The sequence below is a fragment of the Callorhinchus milii genome, unplaced genomic scaffold (genome assembly GCF_018977255.1).
Source record: "Callorhinchus milii isolate IMCB2004 unplaced genomic scaffold, IMCB_Cmil_1.0 Scaffold6, whole genome shotgun sequence".
NCBI classification, from domain to species: Eukaryota; Metazoa; Chordata; class Chondrichthyes; order Chimaeriformes; family Callorhinchidae; genus Callorhinchus; species Callorhinchus milii.
The window spans coordinates 1388306-1406214 of record NW_024704747.1 but is presented as its reverse complement, the minus strand read 5'-3'; the positions used below and the strand labels follow the sequence as shown (position 1 = coordinate 1406214).

The window sequence follows — 17909 nt, the reverse complement described above, 5'->3', positions numbered from 1 at the left end:
ATAAATATTTGGGAAAAAATAGATCAATAAGAGGGCCATTGAGCATTAGGCCCAGATGAAATGGAGCTGAGAAAAGTGTGAGGAATGCCAGTGTCTGAAATCTCGTGTGTGGTTCTCTGGAGAACAGGAGTATTACCAGCAGATTGGAGAGTAATGAATGCCATTTCATGCCGTGAGAGCAGAGGTGTGTGACCCTTCCCCAAGGAATATAGGCTTCTCAGCTCAACATTAGATTTGTTTAGGAGGAACTATCGTTTGGGAAATTGTAGTAACTTAGAATAAAGACGGCAATTATTCAGGGAAATCTGACCAAAACAAACTACAAGGCAACGTGGATTCATTAAAAAGTTTTCTTTATTTTATGTCTGTAAATTTACCGACCCGCGGAATACCAAACAAAATTCATCTGACCAGAATAATCCTGTACCGTTCTTCTGCCTAAAATGATATCTGGATCTGTTTGGCGGAATTTCCAAACCAAAATGGTTGCTTTCATTGGGGGCAAAGCTGACAAAGTCCAAATCGAAGGCTGGTGGGATATTGTGCTCTTGCTCTTCCAGAGTTTGGTTTGCCAGTCCCCCTCCACCCCAACAATCTTTGCCAATTTGGGATTTGAGGTTTGCTGGTCACCCACATCACCATGAGTTTCCCAATCCGATATTTGTAAACCAGAAGGCGTTACATAGTCATGAATTAGGCAGATTACACTCCAATGTCTTAATCTCAGGGATAGAAGCATAGAAGTACTGTGCAAATCCTTGACCATCCAGCGCCTTGGAACGTCCTCCCGAAATGAAAGGCGCGAAACAATGTGATTTGTTGTTGTATTTCGAGCAATCAGGATCAAGTAATCCTGATGATGTCTCCTAGAAAAAAAACCAAGAATGGCCTCATCCCTTGCTGGAGAATCAGCTACCTTGGCACAAAGCCAGGAGAGTGAGTGATACCCGTTTAGTGTTACTCTCTGTGGCGTCTCTCTTACTCCTGTCTTCAAGCTTTTACTCTATAGTCACTTTGCATTACCGTGGGTGATTCTGCTCTTGAAAGCAGAGCAGGGTACAGAGCAAGTGACAGCTCATCATTTTTTTCTCTTGTAAAACGTGGGTAGAAAACCAAGTCAGCAAGTCCGGTCACTGCATGCAGTTGTTTACGCACATAAATATTTCAACACATTTCTCCTACGTGATCAAAATTTTCCTCCAACTGCTGGGATGATCTGAACTGACACCTGCAACTTAGGCCATTTCTTAGGCTCGGGAGGTTACTTGCATTTGCTGACTCCTTGATGTGAAGGATGATAATGTAAGGCCGGGAGCATCATAGAACTGTGCGGAAGCTGGAAAATTATGACTAGGTATCAAATGCATTCTTGCGGTAGAAGGGGTGGGAAGGCTATCTTCAAGCATGCATGTATCTTTAAGCAGAGGTTCTCTGGATAACAATAGGAGTGGTACCACAGCTGCTTTTCCTACACAACTCAGGTGCACTGTAACAAAGTGATCAACTTGGTTTCGAAGTGCATCTATAATCAACTTTCTAGACTGTGTTGCCTGGTGCTGCCTGTGCTCATTAAGCCATTGGGGCAGATCATTTTAGTGTTTACAGCTTTTTTGATAAATCCTGGTACATAAATTGCACAGTAAAGTTTTGGGAAGAATAATGCAGTAAAATGGGAGCTCATATGCATTCATTTCTAATTGGATTCCTTAATAAGGAGATCAGAAAAGTACATCACATTGACCAAACTTCTGACAATGCAGTGCTGTTGGCAGGACTATGTGTCTTTCAGACATTGACCTTAAGGTCCAGACTTGGGGCTTGAACCCTCAACTTTCTAACCCAATGGTAAGAGTGCTGCAAACAGAGCCAAGCTGATACAAAAACATGAACAACAATTGTTATGTGATCACCACTGCCCCACCCCACCATTATTTTGTAGGTTATATTCCCGATCTCCGTTCACAACGCTAAAAAATCGAAATCCACTTCCTCCGAACCCATCATTTCAGGATCCAGAAATTCATTGCCTAGCTTCCTCCACCAAGGCCATCGGATGAACTGTAGGGTTGAGTTATGGGACTGTCTGGCTCGGGTGGCTACAGGGACAGACTTGCTGTGAAACACCTGCCCGTTCTCCTTGGTAGCGTTCTTCAAACTTGGAGCATCTGCAAGTGAAATTGAATGGAAGTAGAGGATAGCCAGCAAGATACAAGGCCAGCGTTTGAATTGAACAATGTTAGATCTTTAGCATTAACAACAACTTGCATTCATAAAGCGCCCTTCACGCAGGTTAGCTTCCCAGAGCCCTTGACAGTGCCAGAGCACCAACTGAGCCGGGAGGAGTTGAACGTAGGAAGATCTTAAGGCCCAATCTGAATCATAATAATCCTTGCATTTGATACAGCACCTTATCATGTCTTTGAGATGTCTCAAAGCGCTTCACAGGATATACTATAAAGTGAATTGTCTGTATATCTTGACTGTATCTGAAGATGGGGAAGGAAGGAGCAAGGCGGAGGGATAGATTAAAATACTTCCTTGAAACTGATTATTGGATGCTCATTAGTATTTAGAAACAAAAATTAGACGATTCGTTCTGAAGTGTAACTGGGAACATTGATGAAAGAACTCGCAATTTTAGCACTGAAAGCTGAAATGCCTCAATTTACCTTAAAGCAGTTAAGTAACTCTGTGGCCTAATGACTGTTTTGCGTTCAACAAGGTACAACAAACAACCATGAAGCGACTGCCCAATTTATTTCTAGGATGGGTTTTTAATGTCCACCTGAACAGGCATCCATTTTGTGATGGATGTTCATGATTTAGATTGGTGGATATCTCTGTAGCTGACTTACTGATCAGCAGCTCGATGTCAGTGTTGATCTGGGCGAGCACTGCCTCCCGATGCTGTTCTGCCTTTTGTTCAAAGTTTCTCTTCAGAAGATATTGGCCCAACATCTCCTGAGCTTTGGAATGTAGCTCAATCCCTCTCTCCTGTGACATTGGGGGAGCCTGAGGACAGAAATTAGGAAGGGTTTACTATCTGAACAACAACAACTTGCATTTATATAGCGCTCTTCACGTGTAACTGCTTCTCAGAGCCTTTTCTCCACCCAAACCCCAATTGACCTATCTCACTGCTTGATGTATTGGACACTCCTGGGTGAGACAGGTCAAAGGAAGATTGGGTAGAGAAATGCACAGAGCTACTATTTGAACAAGTTAGGTATCGAGGGGGAGAGAGGAAGAGAAATAGAAATTTCTGAAGTGCTGACATATTAAAAACCACCAAAAAACTGTAAACTAACGCAGCGATTCCCCTGTGCTTGGAATGTCAGTCTGAACTGCACGCTCAAGTCCTGGCCACAATCGTCTGACTTAAGAGGTCAGAGCGCCACCAATGGAGGCAGGCTAAAACAAACACCTTGGAGTATCTTAAAATCAATATTTTAAAAAAGTCCCTGGCAGCCTCCTATCTCCTGCTCCATGCTGGGAGCTGGCTCATTAGTTTGCAATTTCGATCATGATGTAATCACTGATCTGAACAAGGTCAAAACAGGAGTGTTGTTCTCTCTGTCCCAGCACATACAATGGCACTTCACTACATTCTAGTTAGTGTTTTCCTCCCTTTTATCCAGCCCCGTATGTTAATAGGTCAGAGTATCAACCTGTTTGGTAAGCATGCTCAGTTATTAAAACAATTTATTTAATGGTTTTACTTTTCCAACTTCACTTAAGGATTTGGTCACTCAATCCACGACTGTTTGTGGGGACGCTGCTGTGCGCAATTGACTGCCACAGTCAATTCACTTTACAGTATATTCTGTGAAGCACTTTGAGACGTCTCAATGCCATAAGGCGCAATCTCAAATGCAAGATTTTATTAACTCTCCCCTCCAGCTGCAAGGTAAACAGAGTAAAGAAATTTGCATAAGTTGGGATGTCCAACGTGAAAGACGCTGAATAAATGCACTCCCACTTCACCGAGCTAGTATGGCACCGTGGTGTTTAGTTCGAGTTTCAACTGTCTTTTAGAGGATTACTATTATTAATTCAGTGCTGCTAGAATGAGAGCTGTACTGCTGCTTGATGAGAAACGATCAAAAATAAGCAGGACACTGAACAATCATTGAGACCCTGTGTGAGGGGTATTTGGTTGGATGATCTCCCCCTTATTAGCAAGATTTCGTTTTTTTTAAAAAAAAGCCTTTTAGAGTGCAGGAGCTATTTAAAACTCTGTATTTTGTTCCCTCCCTGTGGAGAGCTGCCATTTCCTGCCTCCACACTCAGACTGCTGCTCAGCTGCAAGGCTAGGCAGCGAGCAGCTGGGTACCAATTGACAAAGTGTGTAATACTTGGGAAACGTTGACACCAGCTGGGCTGTTATTTGCTAATATGGAGGAATAATTTGCACTGAAAGTGCTTCACTTCTCTCTGTCTTCTCCATTTCAAACCCCCATAGGAATAGGAGGAGGACACTCAGCCTGTGCTCTGTACACTTACTGGATGCATCTTGATTTTCTGTTCCACTCTTTGGCGTAGCTCGATTCGGTGTTGGTCCGTCAGACCCTTTGGTCCCTTCCAAGCGGAGAGAGCCTTCCGCTGGTTTCTACGTCTTTGTAAAAACTTTAAGACCTGCAACAAATAAACACTTCATAGAATCATACAGCACAGAAGGAGGCCATTCAGCCCATCGGGCCTGTGCCAGCTCTTTGAAAGAGCTCTCAACTCTCTGGGTAAAACAATGTCTCCTCATCTGCCCTCTGGTTCTTTAGCCAATTATCTTAAATCTGTGACCTCTAGTTACTGACCCACCCACCAGAGGAAACAGTTTCTCCATATCATAATTTTGAACACCTCTATTAAAATCCTTTTCCATTCTACTGGGGGATAGTCCCATGGGTGCCGGGCATTCTCTGGTATCTCAATCAAGTGGCCATTATTCATGTGCGGGCTTTGATGGCGAACGCTGTTATGATATGCATCACAACCACAGTCCCAAATCCCCTCACATAAATCTCCAGAGCCTTGGCTGGGCATCCATTGCAGCTGAAAATGCTTCCTTCCTCCTCTTTTTTCAGGTACGTCTCAAAATACATCTCCTTGACTATGTTTTCAGTCATTTTTCCCCTTCTCACCCTCTCAGCTCCCACCCTCAGCTCTGGTGCCCAGCCAACGTGAAAGGCGCTACAGTATAAGTGTGTATATTGTATTGCTAATACAGGCATGCAGCTCTTCCCATGCCTCTACCAGCATCTCTCTGCTGGGAATCTGAGCTTTGTGTGTGACCCACTCTGCAATCATCCCTGCAATCATGACTGTGCATTTTGTGGGTGAAACACGGCAGCCAATTGTGCACAGCAGTGTCCCACAAACAGTCGTGGATTGAGTGACCAAATTTTTTTTTTTTGAGGGATTATTACCCCCGGAAAAGCGATTCACAAATCGACTGATAACCAGGTTCTTATTTACTGCTAGCTAAACAGGTGTGTGGTGTAAGGAAACTTGCCTACGGTTTCGCCCTGCCCGGGAGTCGAACTTTGTGTAATAGTTTGCTTTTTACCCCTTAACATGTTAAGGGAGACACTTACGACTCGCTGAATAACAACGGCTGCCCTGAACGCCTGGAGGGCCTGTTTCTGCTGGTAGAAGGCTCTCCGTTCTCTGTGTCCACGCCATTGCGTCTGAATTAGCAACGCAGACTTCTCCTCCTCCTCCTGCAAGTATTTGTCCATCTGACCTGCAATGCAAACACATTCATGACTTGTGACAAGCTCCCATTAGCGGGAAGTGGGATAGGCAACAATGATATTCGTGCTGGAGGTTTCAAATGCTAAGGGTGAGAAATTCTTCATGGTGCTTGAAAACACAGCAATAGTAACCTAGATTCATGAAGGATCAGTAAATACGATCGATAGTTTCATAAAGGATCATTAAATCCTGCATGTTACACTGACCTATGGGAACTCCACTCTGACTGCATTGGGAGTAGTTTTTGCTAGAGAACCTTTCACACTTAACATGTACCAGCACGGACTGATTGCTGCTGTTTTGTTCAATTAGTCACAGATTAAAGAATGAGGAGTTTCTCACCTTTTTATTTCTTTCCACTTGGTTCTCAGAGAACAGTAGATAAATAGCAAATACAATTGGAAAGTGTAATAATATTAATCTTTGCATTTGATATCACGCCTTATTACGTCTTCGAGACGTCTCAAAGTGCTTCGCAGAATATACTGTAAAGTGAATTGACTATATTTTGTGGGCGAAACAACGAAAAAAATAAAATGTAGAAAGTGCAGTGTTTCCCTGCAACATACAGTGAAATGAATCATGATAATACATCTTGCCCTAAGAGTTCAACATGGTCTGTTTTGTGCTGGTGCGAATCAAAATGTATACCTTGGCTCATTCATCACAGCAAATGGAAGTCAGATTGGAGGGCACTGTGCAAGCATATTGCTCACTCATTTGCTCATTTTAAGGATACTATAGGGAGTCAAGCACACTTCATTGGCAACCACATGCACATTACGTGCGGACACATATACACACAGACTGGTTGCAATGTAAATTTCTGAAAATCTTGTTTGAAGCAGTCTGCGAATTCTTATGAAAGGAAATTAAATAGAGAAAGAGAATAATATTAAAAGGTATGGAGAACGAACAGGAAACAGTGGGATTAGATTAGTTGACTCATGTGAGACAAAAACACCAGTGCTGACTTAATAACAATAAAAATCCTTGCATTTAATATAGCGCCTTATCACATGGTTGAGAGGTCTCAAAGCGCCTCACAGAATATACTGTGAAGTGAATTGGCTGCATACATTTTATGGGCGAAACTTAATGGGCAGAGTGACCCGTTTCTGTGCTATAAGGTTCCACGAGTCGAGAATGTGGTATATCTAATGAGAATAATTTCAATAAAACCGTCTCACTTACTTGCGGGTACGATTTCCAGTAAGGTCAGCTGCCGCTGGCGAAACTCCCGAATAGCTCGGTGCCGACGCAACTGTACCTGTTGCTTCAGTTCCTCCTCCGCTTTCCTCTTCTCTATTCGCTTTATTTCCTGCTCCTGTCTCGCCCTGAACAGACATTTTAGGTGATGTCGGGTAATTCTACCATATGTACCATATGTAAAGCGCAGAGTAAAAGTGCCAATATTGTAATAGTTATTTAACACGCATTGTATCAATTAACATAACATTACATTTAACGACCAAATCAAATGGTTGGTATAAGCACTTATTGTATAATACTTTTTCAAAGATTACTGGACTTGGCTGTGGATATACTACAGGACAGACTAAGAACAGATTTACCTGAAACTCCGCTGTAAAGTCGTCACTGCTTTCGGGAGCTTCTTCAGACGCTTCCTTGTCTGGTAAGCTCTCCAGGCGGCTTGAATCAAGCTTGCAGCTTGGTAGAACCTCTGAAAATGTCCATGAATATTACTTTAAATTGTAAACACACTAAACAATGTCAGCTCGAGAATATTACATATCAAGTGTGTGTACGTATATTGTATGGATTATCATTACTGGGATATTGCTCAATTTAGTTATTGTAATAAATAATAATCCTTGCATTTGATATAGCTCCTTATCACGTCTTTGAGAGGTCTCAAAGAGCTTCACAGAATATTGAGTAAAGTAAATTGACTGTGTATTTTGTGGGCGAAACGCGGCAGCCAATTGCGCACAGCACTGTCCCACAAACAGTTGTGGATTGAGTGACCAAATGTTCATTTTTTTTAATCGTAAGTTTTTTTTCAAGGGATTATTACCTCCGGAAAAGCGATCTGCCAATCGACTAACAATTTATTAAGAGTTCCTACGTAATGTGTCCTATCGATACTGGAATACATTGCTAAAACCAAGAAGGTTGTTGTTGATAACGCTACATAGGTTAGTACACACCATCCTTTCTACTTCTTGGGTGGAGCCAGCATACAGGAGATCTAACAAACGACTCAGCTCCTTGCCGAAGCCTCTTCCAGTCCACTGCTTGCTAAGAAGAGAGTGCAATCCTAGAGAACAAAAGTGGCGACAAACATTACACCTTAGCATGGTTCTTCCTTCCGCTTCCCACTTTAGGTCAGAAATGAATCTGGCGAATGGTTACAACAGTTCTAACTCAATGAAGCCTACATGGCAGTCTCTCTTATGAGAGGAGCGCATTGCTTTTGATGGTCTATGAGTAAACTGCATTGTCGTTGAGTCTCTCTGAGTCTCTCAGTTTCCAAGGTTACTCAGAGTACTTAGGGAGAGACTCCCACGAGAAGTGTGAGGGGAGAAGTTGGAAAGAATTTTTTCCCTCATGGTTGTTAATGTGAAATTCATTATTGCAAGTGGCTCCTGAGGCTGGATCAATAGAATCATTCAAAAGAGAACCAGGGTAGCATCTGAGAAATAATTGGAGTTGAGGTACAGATCAGCCATCAGCTAATAGAATAGTGGAACAGGCTTGAGGGGCTGAATGGCCAGCTCCTGCTCCTTTGTTTATATATAATTAAGATTATTAAAGGTTATGGGAAAGGGGAAGTACAGTAATTAAAAGATGACTTATAAAACACAGGCAATAGTGACACAGACTTGTGCGACCAAATGGCCTCCTTCTGTGCTGAAAAGTTCTAGGTGTCTATCACAAATCTACATAAAAGCTTTAAGGCCCAGCTACACAACATGTAAAACCAATCAATTATCTGCTCCCCACTAAGAGACTGCCAAGCGGAAGTAGAGAGCAGAGAACATGTAACACAGCAGTGCAAGGCTTACATGCTATCATCATGTGGTAAAACCACAGTGATAACATGCATGTGGAAGATGCAACATTTGCTGACATATGCCCTGGGATGCAACAAGATAGAGATTAGAGGGAAGTGATCGAGATATTTATAACCAAGCTCTGGAGCTAAAGTAATTCCTTTTTGCATGCTCTCACAACCTGGGCCCCATATTGATCCGTCATCCATTCCCCTCATTTTACTCTTCCCTACTCACATATCCTCCCCACTCCACCCACTTTGATTTTGGAAATTTCCTTTATATTTCCGCCTACATATAAATATAATGTATGTTGGCCATTATCTTTCCTTCAACCAAATTCCTCCCACCCCCATGTAATTAACTGGCTCCTCATCTTATTGTCTGTGAGACATTGCTGGTGAAGAGTTGGCTGCCAGAACGGCTTACAGTGCATTTACTTCAAGTTATTCTCATTTCATGAAGTGCTTCGAAGAGAGGTGATGCCTCATCCAAAGGATGGCACCTCCAATAATGTTGCTCTCTCCCAATAGTGCAGTGGAGTGTCAGCCTAGACTGTGGTCTCAAGTTCAAACAATGGGCTGGAAACCACTGCTACGGATCGATCCAAAATAGTCCTCACTGAGAGAGAAGAGTTAACTCAATGCTCAGAACACCACTTTCCTTTGTAGTCAGTGTAGAGTAAGATCAAAGTGGGAGGATGGGACTCTACCAACAACAACATGACTTTGGTTGCGATGCTTCCTATGACTGGATTGGTGGTAGCGGAGAGCTTGTAGATTAGTTCGTCCAGAACTGACTGAATACTTTTGCAATCCACAGAGAACAACACTGATCTGAAATACAAAAGACATTTACCTTTAAATGCCAGGTTCAATTAACATTAAAAAATATTTCAATTCTTCTGCTGATAACCTAGTTGTAAACATGTTTGTACAGTATACCAATTAAGGCTGATCTCAAATGGCCTATTTCAGACTGGATTTGACTGAGATACAAAAAACTGCATTGTCGTTGAGTCTCTCTGAGACTGCTATCAGTTTGCAAGGTTACTCAGAGTACTTAGGGAGAGACTCCCATGAGAAGTTTGAGAGGAGAAGTTGGAAAGAATTTTTTTCCCTCATGGTTGTTGATGTAAAATTTATTATGGCAAGTGGTTACACACCCTAGAGATCAACATTCGCATGTAAACAGGGTTTAATGAAAAAGGATTTCATTATCAGTGAAAAAAAACTTGCATTTGATAAAGTATCTTTTATTATTATTAAGGATTATTATCTTTCACAGCAGGAGGACGTGTAAAGCGCTTTATATGATTTACTATGAAGGGTACAATAGCGTAAATCCAAAGTGTAAAAAGTAGTGGCTGTAATTTTATACGATATGCTCACTGATGCATCAAACAGTTCCAATCTTCACCCCAAAGTTTTAAATATAGATTAGGAAAGCAGAGTCTAGCATTGGGTTTCTATAGCTTCAGTGAGTTTAATTAAGTAGAGCATATTTAACCCAATCTCTGCAGGCAACAGCACATCACCTGTTCACCCGGAGGATATTCTGCAGGACAGACATCATGATGACCTCAACCTCCACATTGTCAGTGAGGAGCAATTGAAGGAAGTGATCAGACTGAAAGACTGCAATGAAAGAGGAAAGACAACATGTTTGAAAGATGCAACATTAGGGAGCACAGTGAAAGAAGATTCGAGAATGCTGACCAAAAAGCATGGTCAAAGAGGTATTGTACGTGGGTTTTGAAGTGAGGAAGTGAGGTGAAGAAACTTTACTCTGGACCTAGCTTTAAAATAACTATTCTATATTTTAGCAGATTGGACATTTGAGTTATACAGCTTTGTGCACATGATAGCTGCGTTTCACCCACAAAATATACGGTTACTTTACAATACGTTCTGAGACATCTCAATGACGTGATGAGGCGCTATATCAAATCCAAGGATTACTATTATTATACAGTGTATAATTAGTGACTCTCATTGTAAGTTCTTCATCCACTTCCTCTCCAGAACCATACTTTTTAAAGAAACTCCAATAGGTGCACACATAACAACAACTTGCATTTATATAGTATCCCTCATGCAGGGTAGCGTCCCACAGCACATAGAACATCTCCTGCAAAATTATGGGGTTCACATGATTTACGTGGGAAATTCCCCAGTGCTATTTTTAAATATATTGTGACCCATCTGTGCTATTTTCTCAAATTTCAGTTCATACTAGTTGTACAAGAATAGTTGTGTGCAGGTGTTCAAGAGTGCAATAAGAAACTGTTAGCAGCTTTCCATTCTCAGCCAGTTATTAGCACTAACTTTATTTAAACTCCCTATCTCACTCCCAGTGGTGCAACACTTAAGCCATGTAGCAAATAATAAGCCTTGCATTTGATACAGCGGGTTATCACATCAACAAAATGTCTCAAGTGCTTCAGAGTTTACTGTACGGTGAAGTGATTAAGTCCAATTAAACAAGGGAAAGAAACCTTCACGAGAAGCTTTTAATTTTTTAAAAAATAAAATTAAAATTTCTTCTTCACTACTACAATCATTGTGACGATAATAATATCTTACTGGGTAAATAGGAGTAGAATTTATGGTTTCCTGGTAAATATGACTCATTTCGGTACAATTACCATTACTCAGGGCTCTGCACAAATTATGATAATAACTTTCCTGGTAATACACGTGTTGCAGAAATGTAATGCAAATTGCAACTATCAGAACATAGCCTGTGTTTCATGCTTATCTTCTTCTGTGCTTACCATACTGAGTCAGTTGAATATGGCCCCCAAAGAGATAGCAAATGGAATCCACCACAGTGCGGAAATAGAGCATGAATTCTTTTCTGTCATCAGCCTTCAATACAAAAGATACGCCAACATTTTAAAAACGTTTCTTTGAACTTTTTCGTCACGTGAACATTCTTCAAGCAACCAACTGCAGTTCATTGGCAAAAATGGAGCAGACAGAAAGAAAATTATTAGTAGATTCCCACGCCTGATCCTTACACAGAGTCCTTTTGGAAGAGTGTATGTTGTGACAGTCTAAGTTTGTCAAACATCCAGTTACACTCACATTCTAGGCTTACGTCGATATATTGATCACTTAGACAATTTACCTGAGGAAAGTAGAGTAAAGAAAAAATAACTGGTAAATAAAAAGATTTTCACCCATGTCCTGCAAGAACTCAATATGCTATTTGCAGGGCTATGATATTTCTACCAAGTAACTGGCATTCTCACACTGAGTTCTGAAAAACGCAGTTGAAATTGCTGTGCTAATAACAACCCCGATCTTCTCTCCCAGCATCAATAAAGCTTGTTAGAAAATTATACTGTCAGCAGACGAGACAAAAATACAAGTCAACAAACAGTGGTGCTATAAGAATTGTCACTGTATTGCTAAGCTCATTGGGTTGACAATACCAGCGGCAGTGGGGAGCTGCCAATGGAACAGAGTCATAAGTGGAACTTCCTCCAGGCAACTTAACTCAAAATTGCTGCATAAAACCAAGGCCTTAAAATGTAAGATTGTGCAAAATGTGTTAAGATTATTAAATTCAGTTTTATTTATAGAGAAATACTGAAAAATATGCTAAATTAACTGAATTTAAGAAACTAATAAACTCTTTCAATTTGGTCACCAGTCAAAGCTAAGACTAATAGAAATGTCAGGCCTCAGAGTTCCACCATCACCGCCAAAGAAAAGGAACATTGTAAAGAGACATCGCTGGACCATTTTTATGTGCTCTCAGTGGCAGATTCAGAACCCCACTGGCCCTGGAAAACCAGAGCTGGTCACAGGGGAAAAGTTATCAGTGATCATTGGGTAACTTCAGTAACAAGAACAGCAACAGAAAAGACATCTGTTTAGTTCCAAAGTTAAAACCAAGCCAAAAAAAACTGTTGAGGTTGGATAGCATTCATCACTTCACCCTACCCTGATTTTATTCACACTGGACGATTGAAATAATAATAATCCTTGCATTTAATATAGCACCTTATCATGTCTTCAAGACGTCTCAAAGCACTTCACCCTCCCCATAATATTTTCTACTCAAAATAAGAGGGTGAGGGGAAGGAAAGAGAACTATCAATTTGTGAATGCTATAAGGGTGAAACTGAAATGTCTGGCGGAGGAAATGACAAAGCAATGAAATGTCTCTTTATTTTTCAACCATCTGACAATCAGAGAAGCTTGCTGATGCTTCTTCTCTGGTTGACTTCTAACACTTATTATCCAGCTTGGGAATTAAAATCTTTCCCTTCCCCCAATGTTCAACAGAGAATAACACCATCAGCTATTCTTTTAGTGCTGTATTATTTTGTTCCCCATTAGCCTTCCTATTACACTCCTCACCAGTCATCCACTTGAAACTGCCAATACTAACTGTCCAATGATTGTCAACTCCTCATCCTAACATTATTTGGGACGTCTAGAAGACGTAAAAAGCGCTATATCAAATGCAAGGATTATTATTGTTATCCCAGAATGTTACATACTACAACCTTCCTCCTCAGCTCCCCTTTGGATAATTTTTGGGGGGTCAGCTGGGTGTGAAAACCCATCACCGTGCTTAAGAATATCCAAACCAAACTAAGAATTCCATGCATCCCACCTAGACATGGAAACTCCAGAGCTAGATTGTTGGAATGGAAAGCACACTCTCTCCCTGGAGGCATTAAAATTATACAGACACACTTGAATGACACCCAACATAAATAGTACCATACAGTGGAAGGAACACACAGTAAGATACCTTGAGAGCTCTGAAGAAGCGCGCTTGCAACCTTCGTGCCAAGACCATCATATTGTCTGCAGCGGATGGCAGCACTTTGGTGAGAAACTCTTCAGCGTTTTCCTTTGGCTCCAGCCCCGCACAGCAAGAGCTGAAAGGAAACAAAGGACTTCTAACAGCTAGAAACTAAAGTACTTCAGAACATGGGCAAGTACAAGACCAGATAAGACCATCTGTCTAGTTCCAAAGTTAAAACAAACAAAAAAACTATTTTAAGGTTGGATAGCATTCATCACATCAGTATTTTTACCTAGATCTCACTACCCTGAATTTAATCCTTGCATTTAATATATGATGTCGTTGAAATGTCTCAAAGCATCTGTAAAGTGAATTGACTGTATATTTTGTGGGCAAAACCCAGCAGTCAATTGTCCCACAAACAGTGGTGGATTGGGTGACCAAATCATTATTTTTTACATTTTGGAAAGATTCAATAGCCTATCCCGGTTACCTGAGAATATTTGCCAGCTGTGCAGCTACAAACCAACCTCCTCGGATTCGAGAGTAATCGTGTAAAAGCACCAGTATGCAGTATTGGACCAAGCCATAGTCATAAATATCCTGCTTTAACTTCTTCAACCTTCTGCTTCCCCCAGAAGCTCCCTTCAAGATTTCTGCAGAACACACACCGGAGGCGGGGAGGGAGTAAAGAGAATGAATTAGTGCAATACCAGAAAGAAAACTGCAATGAAATGAGATGAGACTCCGCTGAGAATATCAATTTTAATTTGCGTAATTTTTTAAAATCATTAAATAAAATAAAACATGTTTGTGAACACAAACTGCAGTAGCAAAGCTCCATACACAGCCACGAAGCAAACAACCGATTGTTCTGCCGGTTTGTCAGCCAAGACACTGGGAGAAACTCTCTTCTCCTTCTGAATAGAACATGTAATGTCCACCCTGAAGAATAGGCAGACAGGACCTTAGATTTATATCCATCCACAAGATGGACCTCCGACAATGAGAGCGCTCCACAAGTACTGCACTGGAATGTCAGACTAACTTGTGAGTTCGAGTCCCGACCAAGAGCTTCAAACCTCTGACCCAGTGGCAAGAATTACCAACGGAGCCAACCTATAATACGATCCATCCTACAACAATCACAAAGGAAAACCAGGCAATCCGCAGGAACACTCAATTTCTTAATCTTTAACATTTAAATAAGCCGTATGGATTCCGGTTAAAAAAGAAAAAGCTCTTTTCTTACCTTTCAGTTTGAGAAGCAGCACAGGGACGTTCTGATCAGAACTCTCAGCAACCTTAGCCGCTAAAGCAACAATTCGGGAATCGACATCATCGCGTTGCAATTCGCTCATGGTTACAACTTGGGAATAACCCTGGGAATCATCAACACAAAATGAATGTGGCAACTTGACCAATGGAAAACTTCCACTCTCGTGTTCGGAGTATACAACAACAGCAGCAACAACAACAACAACGTGGATTTATATAGCGTCGTCCACCCCGGATGGCGTCTCAGAGCGCTTTACAGTTTCGGATCCCGGGACTGAAACAAACTCATACACTCAACAAACATACGGTACAAACTCATATACTCAACAAACATACGATACAAACTCACATAATACTCAAAGTATCTTTTTTTTAAAAAAAGTAAAACGTTTTTGATCGGTGCTGTCCTTCCGAAGCGCTTTGGGACGACTCGAAGACGCGATAAAGGCGCTGTGTCGAGAACCCAAGGATTATTACGGGGGTCACCAAAAAAAAACACAAGAAACTCCTGATGCCATCTACGCCTCATTGTGTAAAAACAAATCGTCGTATCTTTTAAGACTGATTAGCGCTGCGAGACGCCACAATAAATGCCAGTTGTTGCTGGTGTTGTTGTTGTTGTTGGTGGTGGTGGTGTTGTTGTTGGTGGTGTTGTTGTTGTTGGTTGTGGTGGTGGTGTTGTTGTTGTTGTTGTTGTTGTTGTTGTTGGTGTTGTTGTTGTTGTTGGTGGTGGTGGTGGTGTGTTGGTGGTGGTGTTGGTGGTGTGTTGTTGGTGGTGTTGTTGTTGTTGTTGTTGGTGGTGGTGTTGTTGGTGGTGTTGTTGGTGGTGGTGGTGGTGTTGGTGGTGTTGTTGTTGTTGGTGGTGTTGTTGGTGGTGTTGTTGTTGTTGTTGGTGGTGGTGTTGTTGGCGGTGGTGGTGCTGATGATGATGCAGACACTGTAACGCCGTCAGGGACTGTCACCGGGTCCGGGGACTGTGAAGCGCGCGGCCCGCGGGCCGCCCACCCACTCACTCACAGGGGCGGCCCGCGGGCCGCACACATACGCTTCGCAGTCCTCGGACCCGGTTACCTCCCGCCCTCGGGGAAGCCCCTCCCCCCCCCACACACGGGCCTACCCGAGAGGGTTCCGCACCGGGGTTTAAAGCGATCACCGGGGCTGTTGTTCGGCGGCGGCGGCCTCTCCTCTCCTCTCCCGTCACACGTTCCCGCCGCCGCCTCTCGAAGCTTCTCTCCGGTTGCCACGGGCGACCGTCGCCAGAGCCATCCCTTCGCCTTCGCGCCCGCACATTCGACACGCGGCGACGCGGCTCCTCGGAGTTGACGCTTCGTCCGCGCCGCCGCCGCCGCCGCCGCAAAAAAAAAATAAACAAACAAACGCACTCCACCCGCACGTCGTCTTCCGTTGGATCACCAAACGTTCCGCGGTCTCTTTCAAGAGGCCTATTTTTTATTTAGTTGTGCGAAATGAAATAAAAACAGAAAGGAAAAAAAAAACGAGCAGAGGCGAATCTGCGCCGCGGGACGGAGCGGCGGGTGTTGCGTTCGGCCGCGCCGCGCGACGGAGGTGGTTCGGTTCTCGGAAAAGTTTTTCAAAGTAAATTAATAATAATCATAATATATAATAGCAATATGTAATAATAATAATAATAATGATGATGATAGCGTTTGATGTAGCGCTTTTCACGTCTTCTGGACGTTTCAAAATAAATAGAAGTTTTTTTTAATCTGGAAATCACTTCATTTAGAAAAGAGAGAGAGAGAGAGAAGGAGGTGGGGGGTATGGGGGGTGGAGGGTATGGTGGGGGGGGAGAGGGAGAGGTCTGGGATAAACCAAGGCAATCAAAACAAATATATTAACAATTATTAATTAATTATAATATTTTTATATTAACAATGCGCCTCACCGCGTCGTCGAGACGTCTCACAAAGCGCTTCACAGGTTACACAGTAAAGTGCAGTGACTGTGTGTTTTGCGGCAGCCAATTACCCACAGGGGGCGTCCCCACAGAACAGTCGCGGGAGAAGCGCCGCGTTGGTATGGTGTAATTTTTTTGGGGGGATGGGATTATTACCCCTGGGAAAGGAGTCCGCCAATTGACTAATAAACGGGTTCCTACTTGCTCTCTTTTGCTCCCGAAAGGTGCCACTGGATCTTTAACATCCACCTGAAGAGGCAGAGATGGGAGACCTCAATTTAACATCTCGTCGACGGATTGCACCTCCGACAGTGAAAGCACACCGGGGGCGACCATAACGTCCCCCGGATTTCCAGATGAGGTACTGGAGCCAAGCTCGCCCTGTCTTTCGGGACGTCCTCCCGACCTGAAAGGCTCTCTGTGAATGGAACCTCGCTGTCGTCTGTCGTCCAGTGCCTTCATCCCCCAGTGCCTTCGCCGCTTCTTCCCTTTCCTCCTTCAAGGCCGGTCTCAAAACCTTTCTCTTTGACCGAGCCTTCAGCTCCCCTCTCGACTCTCTACCCCCTCCTCTCTCCCTCCCTTCCCTCCCCTCACCCTGACCATTTCCCCCTCCTCTCTCCTCCCTTCCTCCCCTCCCCTGACCATTTCCCCCCTGCTCGGGTCATGACCCAACTGTGCAGCGCCTTGGGACGTCCTCCTGACGTGAAAGGCGCTTTATAAATGGAATCTTGTTGTTGTTGTTGTTGTCGTTGTCGTCGTCGTCGCCTTGAGTTCAGCAACAAAACTGAGCAACTGAACCCCCAAAAAAATTCTAAAGCAAGTACGCTCATCAGAGAGACACAGCCATTGCTCCCCGACGGGCTTCTCCGGGAAATCGCCAGCATCGGAAATTAGGCTAAGTTTAATTCTTTCGTACATACATACTGTACATGACCTGGATTTGGTTTACAAAATAAGTGTACCCCCCCCCCAGCCCCACCACCACCCCCCAATCGTGCCCTCTAGACGTGCTCAGTAAGCGCTCGCGGGGGGGGAATCCGACCGTAAAGTGGAGTGGCTGCGGAGCCAGAGGCGAGAGCGCTGTCTGACCCCCCACACCCCAAGAATACTCCCTACTATTTTTTTTGGGGGGAGGGGGAAAAAAAAGTAATGATTTGACTCTTGGTTTCCCCCCC

The 17909-nt window shown here is 43.0% G+C and overlaps 1 protein-coding gene across 1 annotated transcript; it reads right to left on the bottom strand.

The window, feature by feature from the left end:
* Window positions 1-336: 336 nt before the first annotated feature.
* Window positions 337-16013, bottom strand: LOC103189022 (IQ calmodulin-binding motif-containing protein 1). The gene is made up of 14 exons (XM_042336557.1): window positions 15951-16013; window positions 14791-14920; window positions 14032-14194; window positions 13542-13671; window positions 11545-11638; window positions 10306-10405; window positions 9432-9604; window positions 7923-8032; window positions 7326-7435; window positions 6946-7088; window positions 5592-5740; window positions 4504-4635; window positions 2856-3012; window positions 337-2165 (listed from the first exon to the last, which is right to left on the bottom strand). Exons 2-14 carry the CDS (start codon window positions 14897-14899, stop codon window positions 1960-1962), a joined length of 1776 nt encoding a protein of 591 aa, XP_042192491.1. The 5' UTR covers window positions 14900-14920; window positions 15951-16013; the 3' UTR covers window positions 337-1959.
* Window positions 16014-17909: the final 1896 nt, after the last annotated feature.